Genomic DNA, 20,045 nt, shown 5'->3' with positions numbered 1-20,045 from the left:
AGTTCTGCAAGTGGGCAGGGCCCCATACTGAATTGTGGCTTCAGTTTATCCTGTCATGTTGCCTTCACTTATATTGATTTAGTTAGCGTATTAACAGAAGGAGCTACAGGAAGAACCTAGAAACACATGGAGCAGAAATAGGCTAGAAGTGACTTATCATGAACAGTACCACAGCCCTATCAAAATTATCTCAAAATCCTGGTAAAATCCCCAAACCCAAACAAAGCATTTTAAAACTACTGATTTTTCCCTACTCAAACCAAAGCATGGTGAGGATGGCTGTCTGTGGGTAGGGTGGAGAGTAAACCCAATTCAGACACAGCCACATTGTACAGTAGCTTAGCAAATGATTCAGTGGGCAGCTAAGGTATCTTGAGTCCAATTAGGCAAGTACCTTTGGCTATTATGCAGTCTTTGACTCCAACTCATGTAGCAAATATGGCTCTGGTCTCAGTAGTCATGTTACACTGATATCTGGGCTCATCTTAAACAGAGAAGGTCACTGTAACTACTATGTATCAGTAGTATACATGTAGATTACTGATATAATATGTATTAGTTAGGCTTGTGTTCAGTTGAATCCTTTGAGATACACTGTTAACTGTAAGAAAAATGAAAAAGATGAAGGCATTTTATATTTTATCTACAGAACACCTTGATACACATGCAACCTCTACACATACTTTAAAAAAAAGGCAGAACTACTATGCAAAACAAAACAAAGTAAGAACTTGCTCTACAGTCATAGTAATTCAATTGAGAAATGTCACTTGTGCATGAATTAAAAATAGCATCACACAGCAACATTTAGCATTAGAGGCATCCCAGCTTGGAAGGCGAAGGAGGGTTCAGGCCATGGGGAACCTGTAAAATACCTACAGAGAGGCAGACACTTCATTCACCCTTCAATGCTCTCAGGTGTCCAAAGGCAGACCTAACCTGTCTTGAGCCAGCCAGGACACAACATAATCAGAGAATCACAATATATTCTGAGTTGCAAGGGACCCACAAGGATCATCAAAGTCCAACCCCTAGTCTACCCTGCATGCTTGCAGTCATGTGCAAGAGTAGATATAATTATTCCATATATTTTTTGTTTTCTCTCCATATTGAATAAACCTCAGATTGTGATAGCTTTTTGCTGCTTGGGAATAAATGTGAGCTGGTGGTAGATAAAGGACGAAAAGAGCTAGTACTACAAGGGGGTTTAATAAAGGTACAGGTATCTTACTTGGGATGTTTGAGCCAAAGTAACACTCACCTGAGAAACCTAACGTCCAAAATTCCTGTACAGATGTACTATTACCAAATATTCCAACCAGTGTTCAGAAGTACAGCATTTGTACAGAAAAAAGCAGACCATGAGATTAAGACCATCATAATAATTAACAGCATCAGTACTATTACCTGTTTTAAACCAATCTAGCCAAGACAGTATCAAAACTAGACAGGGCAGTTTCAGGTTCAAAAGAAAAAAAATTTTACAAAAGGATAAAAAAGGATAAAAAAAGGAAAGAACATTTTATGCTGGAGTTGTTGGTATTGCTTTCATACAAAAGGTAGAAAAATAATAATTTGGTGCTTTAAAACAGTTCCACAATGAAGTCCTAAAATTCATCCATGAAAAAGAAGTACCAGAGCACTCCTGCATTCCTTTATTGAAGTATACACAGTGGCTGAAGTATTTACTTATCATGTTGACTATCTGCTGACTGGTGGGATACATATTACCCATTTCTGATATAAACAATTTTTATGCATTATCTTGTAGTAAAGATGTCTTCCTCCATGCTGTGTACTGTGTCCTCTTCCTTTGCACTGGGAAGGATAAATCAGGCATATTTACCATTTATATTTGACTGCTGACACTGACAGTAACTTTGCCCAGGTCTGCTGGTGAGATGTGGACAGAATGGTGTATACAGTGTTCTGGCTCTGTCATAACAGATCCACTGGAAATAAGTTTGAAGTTCATTGCTAATAGTGTCCTTCACTCCCTTTAAAGCACATTGTTGTTTGCTGGCATTTTTGTCAGGCCATCAAGTAGCTACCTATATTCCACCTGCTCAAGCAAGTTGTCTCAAAAGAAGTTGGTATATCCAAAAAATAAATAAGGACATAAGCAGAATTAAGTATAAAGACAACATCTGGAAGAACTTAATATTAACTTTGCACCTCAACCTGTACAAGGTCACATTGTCATTACAGCAATAACTAAAACCAATGAACTGTCACAAAAGGAAGTATTTCCTTCTGTACATTATTTTTATTATTTACATAATACACTATAGCATAGATGCTGGGTAGCTTATGTGCAATACATAAATATGAACTATCTGTACATGTTTGCATATCTAATAACTGAGAAAAACAAAGAAGCAAAACCCTGACACTTTTAATAGTGAAGTAAAAACTAAGACTGAACACTGGCAACAAAAATCAGAAGGTCAGGAGTAACGCCTCAGGTACATATGTAACTATTTACAGATGAGAACAGGCATTACCACAACACTAGTCTAAACTGTATTTGTTTATATAAAACCCACAAGTTTCATACATCACAAAACCCCTTCCATTATAACACAGAAGTGATATGTATTACCAGACAAGCATCAGTGAAGAATACTGCCTTTTCTAGAGTTGTTATTGTACAATGCCATAGATAATGCAGCCCATGCAATACACCCAAGAACACTACAGTCCTATACCCAAGTACAATTAAAAATGGTAAAGCAGCCCTCCAAGTGGTTCCAGCTACCACTTAAGTCTACAGCAGCCATGTTTGGTATGGTTTTCCATGCAGAATGGTGCAACTGCTACATTTAAAACTAGAAAAATTAACTCCTAATATTCTTTTGAACTTGGAACACACAGAACATAAGTAGTATATGAATAATAAACTGCTCTAATACTTCAGCAACTTACTTAGACCTGTGTTGCTTGACACAGCTGCTGTGGTATGTCTAGAAACATATGTAATCTCATTTTGTAAGCCAATCTTACAATATTGTGCTACAAATTTTTAGCTATGCAAGGAAAAGCAGACAACTCTGTTGCAGGCCAGTTCATAAGCTTGTAAAAAGACATTTCCATTGGAAATCTCTTTTCAAGATTCTAAAGTAAATGTAGTATTTTCCCAAAAAAATTTCTTCTTGTATGTATCTGATATTTTCTATTTTTCTCAGTGCAATTGCTAAGTGACTTAAATATGGCACCAACACTAATCTTCCTGGGATGGTGGACCCTTCTACACAGCTCACGTTCTGCTGTAAAACTAAAATGGAGTGTGGAAACTAAAAGTAGAATGAGATTTTAAATGATACAAGTAAGACTGCCACTGTTTTGATGTGTCCTCCAAAAGAGGCATAAAACCTTACCCGAACATTAAATAGCTTATGCGCATTTCAAAAGGCAGATCTGCTGCACACATGCAGACAGCATACACCTGTTTGGCACATCAACAAGAGTTTGCACTCTATGCATGTGTTCCTGTGCAGGTTCCTGACCGTCCAACTATATTCTGGGGAGGGCATATGTATTTTCAAGGGCTGTATCTCTCAAATTCTGCCTGTAACAAAGACCCAAACACTCTGAAATATCATTTATTTAGACAGACAGGACTAGAAGTAAAACTTTGAAGGAAACAGGAAAATGGCCATGCACCTGCTCTTTCATGTTTTTTAGGATGTATTGGAAAAAAAGCCCCACAAAAAGTCAGTCAGTCTATTCATAAACAGGTTAATTTATATTCTCTGGATTTTTTCAGCCACCACAACTGGATTTTCTTTTCTGATTTTAGCTGCAGCTTCTGCTTTGTAGTCATATGGGCAGTTATGCTTGTCAGAATAACGGTGAAGTCCACAAAATAAGTTTCCACATCGGCAGTCAAATCCTGTACACAGATAAAGAAGCAACATCACTGGGAAGACTTGTTTTCAATTACATTAAGTTGTAAATTATAGGCATAGTTACTACAAAGGGGATATAGCTGTATCAAGTTGCTTGACTCCTGAGGAAGCAAATACATTTAATAGAACACATATTTTATCAAGTTTAATCTAGTAAGAGGCAACTAATCACACAGATTTGTTCAGTATTAAGAAAGTGTTCTCATACCTGTAAGGCCAACCTTCTTCCTGCACATGAAACATCTGTTCTTCTTTGGTTTTGGCAGTTCAGCAGCTCTCTCTTCATTCTCTGCAGTACTAGGCTGGGAAACTGATGGGCTTGGTTGAGTAACAACTGTTAAAGCAAGCAAAGGAAAATCAGGGTTAAATATGCTTTTCTTGAGGTTACCAGCTATTTTGTAGCATGCATGTAATAAATATTAATTCATCCACTAAGACTGATGTTTGTTGTCTAAGATACTTAATCTAAGCCTAGTCTACAGAAGTGTGAATCAGAAATAGGGATTTTTAGGTACTCTATTCACCCTTCTGGCTCTATTCAAGACAATCAGATTTTCCCCCACACTTCTGCCATCTAGAAAATACACAGCATTTATTACACCTAAACAAGTTTGAAAAGCATTCTAGAAATTACATGTACACATTTAATATTTAAATAAATCACATGATCAAGTAACTTTTAATCTAAAACAGTAACAATATTTTCACAGCTAAAGTTGCTAAACAGAGGGATACCTGTGGAAAATATAACTACTAGAAACATATTTTAGAAACAAATGAAATTTAGTAGTATGTTACTACCATAGTAATGGGTTACTCTGTTATTACTCTTGCAAAGTCAGATACCTAAAACATTTCACCAAAACAGCAGATACTGAACAACTAATTCTGTGACGGATCCAGAACACAGCTAAAAAACACACAGTACAAAAGACCTCTCATTTAAATAACGAAGTGCAGATTTAGTTGAGTCTCTGTATTTTTGTTCTCTATTCAGCTTTATTATTGAAGTAGATACAGACAAAATGAGCTATTTTTCAATTGCATGGGCTGTAAACATCTTTAAACAAACTTGAGTGAAATTTTACGTAAGCTCTCTGAAGAATAAAAATGTCTCCTTCTATGAATCTGTTAATTTTATTTTTAAAAGTATTTTTAAAAGAATTTCTTTTATGGATATCCTCTTTATATCCAAACTGGAACAAAGGAAAGCTGAGAAAGGTGCATTTGAACACAGCTTTAATACCTGCTCCTGGTACAAGTTTGCTGAACACTCATAGCTGTTTGATGACATCTATTGTTCTGAAACAGAATAAACTACATAAGGCAATTCCAGCAAAACAATGGACTTATTTGCAATCAACTTCATACAGACAAATATGCTTTCTTAGTTGAGATTGTTTTGGATCAGCATTTGTTTTTTAAAATTGTGTTAGCATTGCCATTCATAGGTATCCTGAAAATCACCTCACTACTACCAGTAACACCTAGAGAGCTTCACAATTCACTGTATAACAAGAAAGGGCCCAGGCAAGATTTCATAATCTGAACAAGATTTAAAAGTGACAAAATCTCAGAAGTAACAGAGAACACTTCCAGTGCTCATCACCAAAATATGTTGTGCAGTAAAGCAAACGGCTGCTAGTATTTCCTTATAGTTTAATAATATGTTATAGCAACAGTCCTAATGAACAACCAAGGCCATTTCCAGACTCTATTTTTTGTCATATCACATGGACCATTTTTGTAAGAGATTTGGGAAGTTCAGTGTTAGTGCTATTTTGCCAAGTACAAAGGATAAGAAAAATATTCCAGTAGTAGTACTACAATCATTAGTGCCATTGGTACAAGTGCTTAATTTTTCCCCCCAAGAAAACAATTTCTTTGTCTAGATTACAATTTTCTAAATGAACAAATATGATCATCTGAACTTGATTTTAAATCCTATGAAATGCAGTATTCAGCACCAGTTTATCTACTAGAGAGCCTGTGATCAAAATCAGGTTAACAATCAGCAATATCACAAAGTGTACCTGTTGGATCCTTATGCACCTTGGCTAACAACCATCAGCTATTAAAAGATAAAAAATACTAAACAGCTCCCAAAAAGCATGGTCAAATACTCTGTTATATGGTTAGTTTGTTTAAAAACAAAATTGTAAGCTATGACAGGTGAAAAATAGGAACCAGAAACAATCACACACTTTGCAACTTGGTGTGTTCTTAGTTAGTGGAAAGCTTCATCTGCATTAGAAACGACTTAAAAATTTGATCCCTGGGAGTATGCACGATGTTTCAATCATATCGAAAAGAAAATGCAGAAGAATAAACAGTGACAAAGTAATTCATGACATACACTAAGAGAACACAAAAAGGAGAAGAGGAACACTTTATATTACTAACATGTCAACAAGAAAGCAAAAATGGAACAAGCAACTTCCCAGAAATTACCAAGGCAAAGACAGCCTAGTAGATCACTCTGCCACAAAAGACAAATCCATCCAAGAGAAAATGCTACCAACTACTACAAGTATACTTTTTAGTTTGCATCAGGAAACTGTGACAACTGGCAGACTACAAATTGTGAAGTAATGAAAGTGGTCATAAGAAACTGCAGGACATTTCCTGAAGGGCAGTTGAACTGGAACATTCCCCCAGAATTAAAACATATTCCAAGACAGAAAAGCAACATGCAACATGCAGTAATGGTCACTAAAAGGTTCCAAGACAAGAGGGGACATAGTCCTGGAAATCCCAATTTAAAAGTTCAATTATTACGCTTTATAAATAAAGGATTCTCCTATTCATTTACACCAGCAGATTTAAGTCTGATAATTAGTTTTTATCATATAAAATGTTCAGAAATGTGCTACTCAGTAATGGCTAGGACAGAAGCAAAGCTGCCTACCCTGCCCCTTACTTAAAGCTCAGAATACAACTCCTTTTTCATCAACCTGTAGCTTCGATGAAAAATATTGAATACTGTAGATGTTTTGCCACGACAACAGGAGCCCATCTAAATTCAAATACTGTTGTTACAACTGCTTGTCACAAAAGGCTTCCTTTAACATAGAAGCCAAAGCCAATTGGGCAAATACAATCCCAGTCCTCAATATGCTGAACTGTAGTCACACAGTGTTAATCAAAGTGCTGTAAGTGATTTCTCTATGATGACCATGGAATGGGCAGCAGAAGAAAATGCTCAAAAGTTAGAAAATAGTGGTTATTAGTACTTGTAGACCTGCTTCATCAGTAACTGTTCAGATAAAGCAAACTTATCACAAAAACAGTTTCTTTCACTTTAACAGAGCTCCTGTTGCCATGCATGCACTTTTCCATCCTTATCTTCAAACTGGAAGAACATGGGTTTGAAGGATGGGGCTATGTGGTGGGTAAGGGACCAACTGCGTGGATAAGGCCAGAGAGGTGTGGTCAATGCCTCTATGCCCAGATGGAGGCTGGTGACAAGTTGTGTCCCTCAGGGCTCTGTTTTGGGACCAATTCCAAAGATACAGACAATGGGATAGAGTGTGCTCTTACTACACTTGCAGACGACATAAGCTGAGCAGAGCAGTTGACACAACAGGACAGGATGCCATTTAGGGAGACCTGGATAAACTTGAGAAGTGGGCCCATGAGAACCTCATCAAGTTCAACAACTCCAAGTGGAAGGTGCTGAACCTGGGCTGGGGCAATGGTAAACATGAAGACACACAGAGTGTGTCTCACAGAGAGCAGTCCTGTAGAGAAGGACTTGAGGGTTCTTGTGGATGAAAAGCTGGACGTGTGTGTGCTGACAGCCCAGAAGGTCAGCTGCATCCTGGGCTGCATCATAACAGGAGCGGACACCAGGTGAAGGGAAGGGATTCTGTTCATCTGGCCAGATCCCACACAGAGAGCTGCATCCAGCTCTGGAGCCTGCAGCACAGGGAAGATGTGAATCTGTTAGACTAAGTTCAGAGGAGGGCCACAAAGGTGATCAGAGAATTGAAGCACCTCTCCTATGAAGACAGGCTGAGAGTTGAGGTTGTTCAGCATGGAGATGAGAGAGGGCTCTGGGAAGACCTCACTGAAGCCTTTCCGTCTTTAGAGGGCTTATGAAACAAGGAGATAGATACTTTATACATGGGCAGATAGTAAAAGGACAAGGAGAAATGTTTTTGAACTACAAGCAGAGAGAATTAGACTAGATGTTAGATAGAAATTATTTACTCCAAGTAGTGTTACAGGAACAGGGACGCTGGAAGTAGACAATCTTTACAGGCCCTTTCAACCCAACCCATTCTAAGATTCTGTGCATCCCCTCCCCATCGCCTTGGTCATTTCCTTTCCCAGCCTCCGGCTCAAGACCTGATAAGGTTTACTTCACTTGAATTTTACCACATCATTTCTTGTATTACAATGCTAAAAAACTTAGGAGCAATAGATTTACAGAACTGAGAAGGTTCTTATTAACTAGTATTTTGGTCTTACATTATTATCTGTAGGCACTATAAGATTGCATCACCATCACACCAAGAAGAATATTATTATAGCAGATTCAGGATAGACTAACATAATCATAGGACTAGGAGAGGTGCCTCATAAAACACCACATAAATACAAGTAGTTCAGTAACAATTTGGGAAAATTTCCTTCGTATGTAGTCTGAAGTTAAGATGCACCTTTTGCAAGAGGAGCAGCAAGGCCACTGATGGAAGACATTGGCCACACAGCTAGTGTAACAGCTACTCAACCTACATGCAAAAAGGTCCTACAAAGTGGAGAACAAAGCTCTTCTTCTCAGACTCTAATTAAGCTACAGTGACTATGTGGGAGTACCACTCAAAATTAAAAACCACTCTAAGAAAAGGTTGTTTAAAGCTGTCAGTAGTTTTCCTTATATAAAACAGTAAGACCATTCCAAAAAAGCAAGCCTGTTGTAAGTATTTTCCCACTGAGATTTCACACTGGTAAAGAATGAATCTGATGTTTCAGCTGAACAAAACATGATGAAAACAAAACAGCATTATTTTCTAACCCTCCCCTTATCACGAGACCAGAAAGGACTACCACATCAATAAGTTTCTAGAAGCTTTTGAGACTAAACAAAAATTCAACAAATAAGATCTCAACAGCTTAAACTACAAGCATACCAGTGGCATGCACTCTTGAAAGCATAGCAAAAAAGTATGATCTAAACATTTATTATTATTTAAGTATTGTGATTTGGGGAAGCTAACTGCCAACTCCTCAGCTAAAGTAATGGAAAAAATGAGAGGAAAAAAGGGACATTGAACAGTCATACAAAAGACATTAAATGCACTTCTGCAGTTCTGGAGCTGAAAGCTGTATTAGAGATAGTGTAATCCTTACACTTCATATTAACACAACTGTCTTGGTGCCAGCTGGGATAGAGTTCTTTCTTCTCAGTAGCTGGTACAGTGCTGTATTTTGGATTCAGTATGAGAATAATGCTGATAACAAGCCAATGTTTTAATTGTTGCTAAATAGTGTTTACTTTAAATTACAAACTTTTCAGTTTTCCATGCTCTGCCAGCAAGCAGATGCACAAAAAGCTGTGAGGGAGCATTGCTGGGAGAGCTGACCTGAATGAACTAGCTAAAGGGATACTCCACACCAGAGAACATTCTTCCTAGTATATAAACTGGGTGGATTGGCTGCGAGCTGCCAATCACTGTTGGGGAATGGGCTGGGCATCAGTTAGCAGGTAGTGACCATTTGTAGTGTGCATGATTTGTGGAGCTTTTTGCAGTTTATGTCTCTCTTTCCCCTTTTCATTACAATAATTATACTATTATTGTTATTATAATTGGTATTGCTTTTACTTTGTTCTAATTATTAAGCTGTTTTTATCTTAACCCACAGGGGTTAAGCAGGGACTAAGCAAGTGGCTGTCTGGTACTTAGCTGCCAGTTGGTGTTAATCCATGACAATGTACTTGTACATACAATTTTAGTATGAAAAAATGGACAGTACTTACTGTGCTTTATTAAGCTCCCTGAGTATAAATACTTTACTCTCCAGGAACTAGAATTGCTATGCCACTGCAGGTACTGTGATGAAAGGCTGCAGAATAAACTTCCATCACATTTACTTTCATGCCAAAGAACAGCAATAGAAATGTTCTGCAGCATGTAACTCCATTTCTCACATGCCCAACTCTGACATGTATTTAATATCTTTACTGCCATACTAATACGATGTAAGATTCCTTAGTTTCAGCATCACACAGAAATCCCATTTAATATGGTCATCATGAAGACTTGATGTCTATGGGATATCATTATTAAAATAATAATAGCATTCCATCACCAACAAGCACAGGACAAGCAGCTGGGTCCTCAGTCTCATTTTACAATGTGGGCAACTTCAGAGCTTACAAGGGATTCCATTTCAGAAATTTTCCAATTAGAGGGGTATCTACCAAAGCTACAGCAGACATGGGAAACACAAAGGAAAGCTAATTTATTTTCAACACAATACCAAGTTATCTTATCAAACAGTACTACCAACAATCACAATAGAATTGTTTTCAGATAGCAGCTCAACTACTACAGCCATGTGTGAAAATGAAACGGAATTAGCAAGTCACTTATTACAACAAGATCTAAGGAATGTCACGTATTTACCACCTTTAGCTTACCATATCTCATAAGCTACCTCACTTATACCTTACTCAGAATGTTGCCTGCAACACACTGTACACATCACAGATATAACACACTGGCGGTACCTACAATGTATGTGAGGGTCTCTCAACCTGAATGCAGGACAGCTATAAAATAGCTCTAATCATTTTGGCTTGCTAGGAAGTGAGAGATGTGTGCCAAACAACCTCTGCCAACTGCCTTCTAACACTGCTGCTGCTGAATTCAGGAAATGGAAGGGTAAATTACAGCATGGATTAACATCAAGAGTATTTAGGTATTTTTAAGATATGTAATTTATACAATACCATTATCAGTTCAATTTCTGGTTTACTTTTTCTGTAAGCACTGTTGCTGTGCAGCTGTGGGTTTACAAAGGACAGCTAATCACACTACTCCCTAAAGCAAATCTATCACTGCCTTAAAAAACCCCAACCCAACTGCAGCACTTTCAGAGAATTACATCTCATAGAAAGTATTAGATGTGTTGTTACAAGGTGATTCGAACTATTCACCATTGTCTCATTTCATCCTTGAGAGGAGAGATCAACACACAGGGGATGTTACTGGAAAAAAGGAAGATTAAAAAAATCTGCATACTCCAGACACAACAGGAATTTTGCATAAAAACTCTGGGCCACCTTCTCTTGCCAGCAAGACACAGGTCAATATGCCACTAAATACAGGCAACATTGTTTATTTAAGATGTCAAACAAACCCGAAGACTAGTATATAAGGACACTATCTTATGATGTCTAGGATCTGTGCCAAATCGTAATACTTAAAAGGAAACTTAGGCATTAGAGCAGGTGAGGCTTCCTCATGAATTTACAGCTATATCTTCAGGAAAGTAGTTTGGTTCTTCAAGTTTTTTCCAGAGACATTTAAGTAGTCTGGTAGTTTTTCGAGTGAGCTCTACACAAGCTTGTGACAGCTTTTACTGGTTTCAACCTGTGAACTTACTTATTACAATACATAACTATCTTGAACTGCTTTGGATTTCTTCCCCATTTTAATCAATAATGTGCTACGTGACACCATCTATCATAAAGTTGATTAACAGTACCTGAAAAACAGGTAATATGACAACAATAGCTGAAGATTTCATTTACAACTGGCAAAATGACAGCAGTTCTAAGAAGAGTAGCATCACCTATGACTTCAACACTACTACCATTTTATGTATTCCTATTTCCTTCTTGTCACATTCAGGTAGGACTTCATAACAAGACATGATGGGTTAATGAATACTGTAGCAAAGTCTACATTACTTTTCAGTTACATAACAAAAGCCTCTTCAGTCAACATCAGTTACAGGAAATTAATCATTGCAAAAATCTCCTCAGTCCATCCATAATGAAAAACCCAGCACATTGTATTACTGTACTTCAGTCCATATCACAGAACCTTGACACAGATGGTAAAATCTGATGGTAAAATCTTCTATACAAGTAGCGAGCAATTAAATATCAATTGTCAGAGCAGTCTTTGTTGGCAAAGATATTAACTAGTTAAAAATCACTCTGATACAGTGCAGAGTAGCATCTGCCACAAATTCCATGCCACTGACTTCACAGCTGAAAAAAAGCATTTTATCTTCAGACTTCCTACTAAACCATAGCTCTTAGTTTTTAAAACTGTGTCAGAACTGTTAAGTTCAATAAGCAAGCCTGGACAAGTTAAAGTAAAAAACAAACGTGTTAAGGTATCTATTTGAACATCCTGATACAAATTCCATTACTCATTAGCTGTAGTTTAGCAAGATCTCCCTCCCTCCAAGAAACAATTTAAACTCTGAACTTTAACTAATAGTTAGAGTTATCCAGCATGAGAATAAAACTGTGAAATGACAATTCTTACGCAGCAATTAAACCTGCAACTACCCTGTAACAATACTTTGGTTATAGGTACTGATTACTCAAGTTAGTTCAGGCACCTTAGGCAGTTTTTGTTAATGCTTTTAAATGACATATTCCCTTCCCCCACAGACTCACTCCTTTGTAGAATGGAATTTAATAAGCACCATCTCCAAATGCAAAAAGCCATTCTGATTGCCTGAGTCAGCCGGAACTGTATTGCTCAGTAATACACAGAATCTCAATAGTTTGACTTCAAAACTGAACACCTTGTCCAAATGCAATTTTAGAGTGCCTTACTTTTTAAAAAAAGGTTGAGGATCCAACCCCACCCTCACAGATGTCATTTTTTTTCCTAACATTGAACATATAGCCTAAAGCTGTGTTCTGGAACTAGTCCTTTTTCTCAATTCTCAGGAGAAAGTACTTAAAAGCACCCATAACACAATTCCTCAAGACCCATAACCACAACAGGAAATGGCTACTCAGGAAGCTAACAAACCCTTCACTAATGTTTAAGTCACTGGTTGTACCCAGCATTATTCTGAGAACATACCTGGCTCAGTCTCTGTTTTGGGTGTTAATTCTTCCTCTCTTGAAATGCTCATTTCTGTCATTTGCTGCGTTACAGGCAAACCGGCAACAGGCACGTTTCTGCTAAAGTACAGTGAAACAAAACTTATATTAGTTTTACATACATAATAAAAGGTTAAACTGTCCAGTCTGGACACTAATGAACTACTAGTTCAATTACTACTGATACATTTTCCTGACATGTGCTTCTACTATCTTCAAAACACATTTTTTTACTCTATTTTAGTTCCCATAGAAGAAAACAGGCAAGACTGTAGGAAATGATTTCTGCAGATCCTAAAAAACTATTTTATTTAGAGCAGTACAACACCAATATTTGAATAATTTTTCATTTATACATATTCACAGAGCCCTGTCAGGTCCTTTCTCCTATGCAGATATTCACTATGATAGGGCAGGATTGCTGCAAGCCTTCAACTTGCTGCACATTCACAGCTCTTTCAAACCTCACAGTAATACCTTAATTGTACCTTGCTTTTTCAGATGTGCTGCCAGCAGCACCTTCACAGTTGTTTAAGCTAGCGTCTGCTCTCTGTACAGATGCAGAGTCTGAGGTAGGACTGCTTGAACCACTGCTTGTTCCTATGTAACAAGAATTTGACATGTTACAAACTGTAGCAAACATGTTAGTCAAATAGTCTCCTACAGAGCTATGAACCGTCAGCATAAAATCTTCACTGTTATTGCATATTACTTTTTACTTAAAGACATGTTGAACTGTTAACAAGCAAAATACAGATCGCATAAAAATATACTAACAGAGGAGGCTAAGTGGGAAAGCAAGTTATGGCTGAATGTGAAGCAAACCAGAACACATTATACAAAAAAGTATTTTTATCTTTACTGTGATTTAAGGTAGCAGTCTATTGGATATTCATTGTTTTAGTACATAGCTTTCAGAAGTTCTAAAAAATTTTCTAGGATTCCTTGTAATCATCTATAGTTTTATTTTGAAAGAAGTAAAAAAACCCAAACCAACAAAACCCAAAAACCCAACAATGCCACACACCCTTACCCATTGGGCTGATTCTACCACTATTCTGCTGTCGCTGAAGATGTTCTTTGTAGCACACAGAACACATCCCATTTGTCCTAGGATTTCCATAAAATCCACATCCTGTACTACATAGCATAGGCCCTGGGGTCTGGTTTGTCTCCTGAGTCATCTCGATGCTGTAAACAAAACCAAGAACTGCATTAGGAACTGGCATGCCACCAAAATCAATTACAGGGTTAAAGAATTAAAGTATTTCTGCTAACCCTGCCCCCCCAAGTGATATCAGCATTCTTAAAGAGGGTTATATGAATGTTAATATACTATTCAAGACTGCAATTGTATTGCCAAGTAACATCATTATGAACCTTTAAGAGAAGAAAAAGTGTCATCATACTAAGAAATAATATACCTGTTGGGCACTGAGCTGCATGTGCAGGTTAATTTAATTTGACAGCCAAAAAAACCCCTTAATTACTAACCTCTGAGCACTAATATGCAGAATTAGCAAGACTAAGTTTATATGCACAAAACAGCTTTGGCAAACAACATAGCTTATTATTTCCTGACTCCTCGCTTTTTCAATGCTGAAGTCACATTATTTGGAGGCTAATTCCACTATTAGCAGTTCTTACTCTCACAGTACTCTTCCAAGAGAAAGAGAATTAATAACTTCAAACTTTTTAAAATGTTTTCTTACATGACTTACACATTTACAAAATAAAAAAGCCCCTTGCCTTTAATAAAGTTAGAGCAAGATTTTCAAGCCTACCAGAGGCAGTCAGTTCTGACTCTCTGCCACAAATAAAAATTTTTCACCTCTGCTGTCTGTTAACCTCTGCAAAGCATAGTTAGTAGAAAACTGCACAGCAACCAAATCCTTGATTCCCAAGTGCAATACAACTGGAAAACAACAATTGTGCAATCTGCTACAAACTGAGAACATGCAAAAATACTGCACTAAAATATAATTTCAGTAGAAGCCATGCATATGGCACCTGAAGACATTTTAGGTAAACTTTAGATTGCTGTTTTCCTATTCAGAACAGTCACATATTTGACCAAAGAGACTTGCTATAAAGTCAAAAACGCTGAAAGTGAATTTGTTACAGTGTAGAGAAAATCCTTTTTAAATTAAGAGATCTCACACTGCAAATGATAAACGTGTTTCACTGGTACAAAAACTGCAACTGACAGCTGTCTTTGTCTAGGTAAACTACACTGGGAACAAAGTAAATCAAAGCCTGGAGGAAGCTAACAAGCAAAATTCATCTGCTTGCCTACTGGTGGTCACATGACTTAATTTTCCAGGTATAAATAGCTGTACAACTTATGGCTTTTTAATACCTTCTTCCAAGTATAAATAGTGCCCCTTCAGGCTACAAGACAGCTTCAAACTTACGCTGATACAGTTTTGCAGCCATATAAACAGGGCAAGGGAGCCAGAAAAAACTATGTCCCACCTACAGAAATTTTTAAAAAATCTTGTCATCTATATCATAAGATCTATGTCTGTATAATACACATAAATACTGTACTCCAGCCCTTTTGTTACTAAGTAGGTAAGATCAGAGTGCTATCAAACACACTGCCAAACACCAACCTCAGCTGACTTGCTTAATTTCCAAGTCGGTGTGCCACAACAAATTTGATCACTTACGAAATCTTGCTTTAGGTGCTTCCACTATTCTACTACAAGCTAGAGACTTTGCAGTTTCTTTTGTCTGCACATTTTTCCACTACTTGAAATGCGTGCCTCTAACGGAAAGGTCAAGTTGCTGCTACCCAACGCTGAGCAAGCAAGTCGTGCTCTTCCAAGCTCTGGGAAGCGCCCCGCGTTGTCACCGGGGTTCACTCGAAAGGCGCCTGCCGCCGCAGGAACCCAGCTGCTGCGCACTCACCCCGGCCGACCCCGGCACCGCAGCTCTCCCCCGGGCGCTCGGGCGGCAGACGAGCCCCCGCTGCCCGCTCGGCGCTGCTGCTGCCCCCGTGGAGGGTCGGTCACATGGGCGAGCGAGAGCCTGAGCTTCCGCCTGTCAGGCGGCGGAGTCAGGGGCCCGGGGCGCCCGGCCGCCCGCTGAAGTCAGTCCCTATTTATATCTACCGCAGGCTGCCGGCTCTGTAGGGAAGAGGCGCCAGCGAAGTCCGACCTTCCTTCTCTTCCAGAGGAGCGTGGGCGCCTACAGGCAGTCGAGAAAATGCGGCATCACCAGCCAGCCGCCTCCCGCTGCCCTTTCCCTGCGGCCGCGGCTGGGCGTGACCGGGCCCGGGAACAGCCACCGCTCCAGAAATGCCCCCCGCGACCCGGGCATGGGTGGTTATACCCAACCGCTTCTCTTCGAGGGGAAGAAAGAAGATAATTGAGAAAGGTCTCCTTTCACCTCGGCCATGCTCCGGCTCAGGCCCGCGGCATCCCGACAGCAAGCAGAACCCTTTTTATCCCGCGGGCGGCGCAGGCCGCGCATCCCCAGCATCACCTTCCCCACTCGGGGCAGGGGGCGGGTAAATCCCGTTAGCAACCCCGGTCGCGCACCTCAGTCGCCCACCCCGCGGCCTCGAGCCCATGGCCGAGCCGGCTTCGTCCCGCTGGGCGACCCCACACCGCGGCGAAACGACAGAAACGAGGGTCCAAGGCGCGCTAAAAGCAGCCACAAAATCGGGCACTGCGTCAGCGATGGGCCCGCTGACCTAAATACCAATTTGCCTCAAAATCCTCCTCCAGAAATGGGACCACGACTAAACACGAGAAACACAGAAACAAAACAAATGAGGGGTGCACAAGGGCTGCGCGGGGCGCTCGCTTGTCAGGGCCGCGCTGTGTGAGGGCAGAGCCCAGGGTTGGTACGGGGGAAGTGAACAGGCACCGGGTGTTCCCCCAAATGGGTGCATGCAGTCCAGCAGCTGAGTCAGACAAAGCGGGGGTCCCTGACAAGCGTCCGCAGCGCCGCAGGCCTTAACTGCTCCCCCCACGCCCCCGCCTTCCCCAACACCGGCACACAAAAGACCCGGGAGGCCTGCCGCACTCAAGAGCGGTGGCGGCGGGCAGGGCAGGGCAGGGCAGGGCAGGGCAGGGCAGGGCAGGGCAGGGCAGGGCAGGGCAGGGCAGGGAGGCTGAGCCGCTCCTCCCAACCCCCTGAGTCATGACAGCCCCACTGCCACTAGGCCCCAGCCGCGGCCAGCCACGGGAACCTCACTGCGCTCTACCACACCGGCGGCGCCGGGGGCCAGGCGGGACGAAGCCGCCCGCTGGAAGGCCTGGGCACACCCTGCCGTCGTGAAGGCCCTAGGGAACCGAGCGGAGTTCGCCGCCCCTCACCCACTTGTTCTCGGCGGGGGCCACAAACCCCGCAGCGGGTGCCGGAGAAAGCGCCGAGGACGGCTTCGGGCGGCTGTCGAGAAAGCGGCAGGCGCCGAGGTGGCGGCCGCGCCGCCGCCGCGTCGCTCCTTTGTTCCCGCAGCGGCAGCGGCGGCCGTGTCGGCAGCGGCGCGAGGCGGGACCCACCGTGCGTGGAGGGCGGGCGGCGGGAAAGCGCTGGGGGCGGGGAGAGGGGGAGGAGGAAGAAGAAGATGGTGAAGAGGAGGAGCAGGAGGAGAAAGAAGAAGAGGAGGAAGAGGAGGAGGGAGGAGCGCAGCCTGCCCGGCGGCCGCGACTCCTCCCGCTGCCCGCCCGCCGGTTCATGCGTGCTGCCGCTGCCGCTGCCGCCGCCGCCGCCGCCGCCGCTCCGCCAGTTGCCGCTCTCACGAGCGGGGGTCCGCGCGCACGGGGCCGGCCGCGGTCCCGGCGCCCGCCGCGGTTCCAGCGCCCCACGCGCCGCGTCACGGGAGCTCCGGGCCCGGGCCCGGCCCGGCCCGGGCCGGGGGTGATTCCCGGCGCGGAGCACCCGCTGCTGCTCACCGCGCGGTGTCCACGGGATGCACGCTCAGCGTCGGGTTACTGCACTGCACAGAATCTTAGGGAACACTGATGACCCTTAAAATACAATATTCCAGTTTGTCTTTTCTTTTTATTTGACCTAAATTTACCTACAAGATCTAGGTGTCTTGTAAGATCGAAAGCAAAAAATGTAAAGGTATTGCCCAGAAACAGAAGAGAACTTCTAGTTTCAATTCCTGATGATGAATTTCATGGCTTGTTGTCTGATCACACTGCCCTCTTCCTACTCTGAAAAGCAGATCTTAACAGATTAAAAGAAATAATATTTAGCTGCACATTTTACTTAATCCAATCCTAAAGAGCAGATTCTGCCTCCTATTTTGAAGAGTATCTTACATTCTAAGAGCCCACTATCGTCAAAAATACTATGAGGTTTGCAGATACTGCCTTGGAGACCTTTTTTGACTTGGGATGCTTGGAATATCAAGAACACTCCCAGGGCAAACTTAGTATTTCATCCAGAGACCAAAAGGGTACTTGCATCTTAGGAACCACAGCTTCAGAAGATGAAGATGATTTTAGAACTTAAGCTGTTTGCTCAATGGAATCACAAGCAAGCTGTGCTGCTTTTAAAGAAGTCTTCTCAAGTGAATGTCCTCATTGTAGAGCAGAAACATACCAATGGCACTTACCGTTCTTATTCCTAGTTCTATCTTGTGAATTGTTCAAGAATGTGGTCACCTGGACCTTGGTAGGTGAGGGAAGCAGGCAACACTTAGTTTAGGAATCAGAGGTTAACATGGTATGGAGCAGGGTTCTGGACACTCCTCTGAAAGAGCAACGTCATCTCCTGATAAAGGGCATCCCACCTACTGGAGAGACTTAAGTCAGCTGTAGCCTTCCTGAAATGTTTTGGTGGAGGTATGTTGGTTTTAAACATTGGTGGTGACCAGTGCATCTACAGATACGATAAGTGCTCATCTTTCCCACAGACTGTTCATCTGTACCATATGTTGGACTACCTTACGGTATATAATTGTAAGCTTTCACATAAGATGACCAACAAACTATATCTGGCCATAGAAACTATGTATTTCTGCACCCAGCTGTTTTCTGCAGCACTGCAAGGAAGAAACCCCAGTGTTTCTATCATCCAAAGCGCTGCAGTTGTTTAAATTACTCAGATTATCTAAATCAGTGGTCTCCAAAGTGGGGTACATGAGGATCTCATGGGGTGTAGGAAGAAAAATATTAGAACTTCATTATACTATGTTGTGTTTGCTTAAAAATATTTCACTAATAGGAATGCATGGTCAAAAAAGTTTGGAGACCACTGATCTAAATGATGTCAGTTGTGAGGTTTTCTTTTTTGCTTGTTTTTGTTGGTTTTTTTGTTGTTGTTGCTTTTGGTTTTGTTTAGTTTTTTTTAATGCAATAGAAAGATTAACTATTTGCTTTATTTCGCCATGTGTCTTCCTCTCAATTATTTTCCCGAGAAAATTGAATTTCTGCCCAAGCTAGTACTTTATTTTGTATATCTGACAATTAAAACATTGTCTTAATTTGTCTTGCATTTCTCTGTATTTTGAGCATCTTCTAGGCAAAGGCCAAGCTGTAATTATGGTGTGGTGTGACCACACATCCTGATACAGAAAGCCTGAAACATGACCAGTTCTCAGTGCTGAAGAATCAACTAATGTGTTTTAATTTTTCACAAGAGACAGGTATTTGCAGGTGGATGTTGTGGCTGTTCTTTTGATAGATAAAGAAGTCAGAGGGGTGAGGTATGCAAAAAAGCTGCAGTATGAGAGCAGGTGAGTTTGCAGCACCTGTTTGTTCAATACAGGTGAATAATGACCCAGTTGACATAATGCCCTTGGTGGTGGTCACATTCTTTTACCTATGTAGCTGTACAGACCCTGCTAGGCTACCCAGCTCTACTTGTGAACAGAGTGCCCCTCTCTTAATACCTTTCTTTATGGATGATATAAATATAAAATAGTCCTTTCTGACTGATATTGGGATGTATGTGATATAAAAGATAAATTTGATAGGGCACAGCAATCACTTAGACTTCTGTGTGACATAAAAAGACCACTTTATTTGGAGCACTTCAGCTTTCTATCTTGTTAGAGTGTGATTCTTTTGAGCTAATTTGGCTATGTTGAT

At 41.0% G+C, this 20,045-nt stretch overlaps 1 protein-coding gene across 6 annotated transcripts; it reads right to left on the bottom strand.

The window, feature by feature from the left end:
* Nucleotides 1–2,244: 2,244 nt before the first annotated feature.
* On the bottom strand, nt 2,245–18,033 carry ZFAND5 (zinc finger AN1-type containing 5). 6 transcript variants are annotated; one of them, XM_071581126.1, is made up of 6 exons: nt 18,026–18,033; nt 14,024–14,181; nt 13,479–13,590; nt 12,971–13,071; nt 4,117–4,242; nt 2,245–3,892 (listed from the first exon to the last, which is right to left on the bottom strand). In XM_071581126.1, exons 2-6 carry the CDS (start codon nt 14,172–14,174, stop codon nt 3,744–3,746), a joined length of 639 nt encoding a protein of 212 aa, XP_071437227.1. In that variant the 5' UTR covers nt 14,175–14,181; nt 18,026–18,033; the 3' UTR covers nt 2,245–3,743. The 6 variants fall into 6 exon arrangements, with proteins under 6 accessions (XP_071437227.1, XP_071437228.1, XP_071437229.1 ...); XM_071581127.1 differs by lacking the exon at nt 18,026–18,033 and adding an exon at nt 17,319–17,615; XM_071581128.1 differs by lacking the exon at nt 18,026–18,033 and adding an exon at nt 17,323–17,614.
* Between the last annotated feature and the right edge of the window lie 2,012 nt (nt 18,034–20,045).

This window comes from Pithys albifrons, chromosome Z, assembly GCF_047495875.1.
Source record: "Pithys albifrons albifrons isolate INPA30051 chromosome Z, PitAlb_v1, whole genome shotgun sequence".
In the NCBI taxonomy this organism is placed as follows: Eukaryota; Metazoa; Chordata; class Aves; order Passeriformes; family Thamnophilidae; genus Pithys; species Pithys albifrons.
Note: the sequence above shows the minus strand (reverse complement) of the source record. Positions and strands in the feature narration are given on the sequence as shown.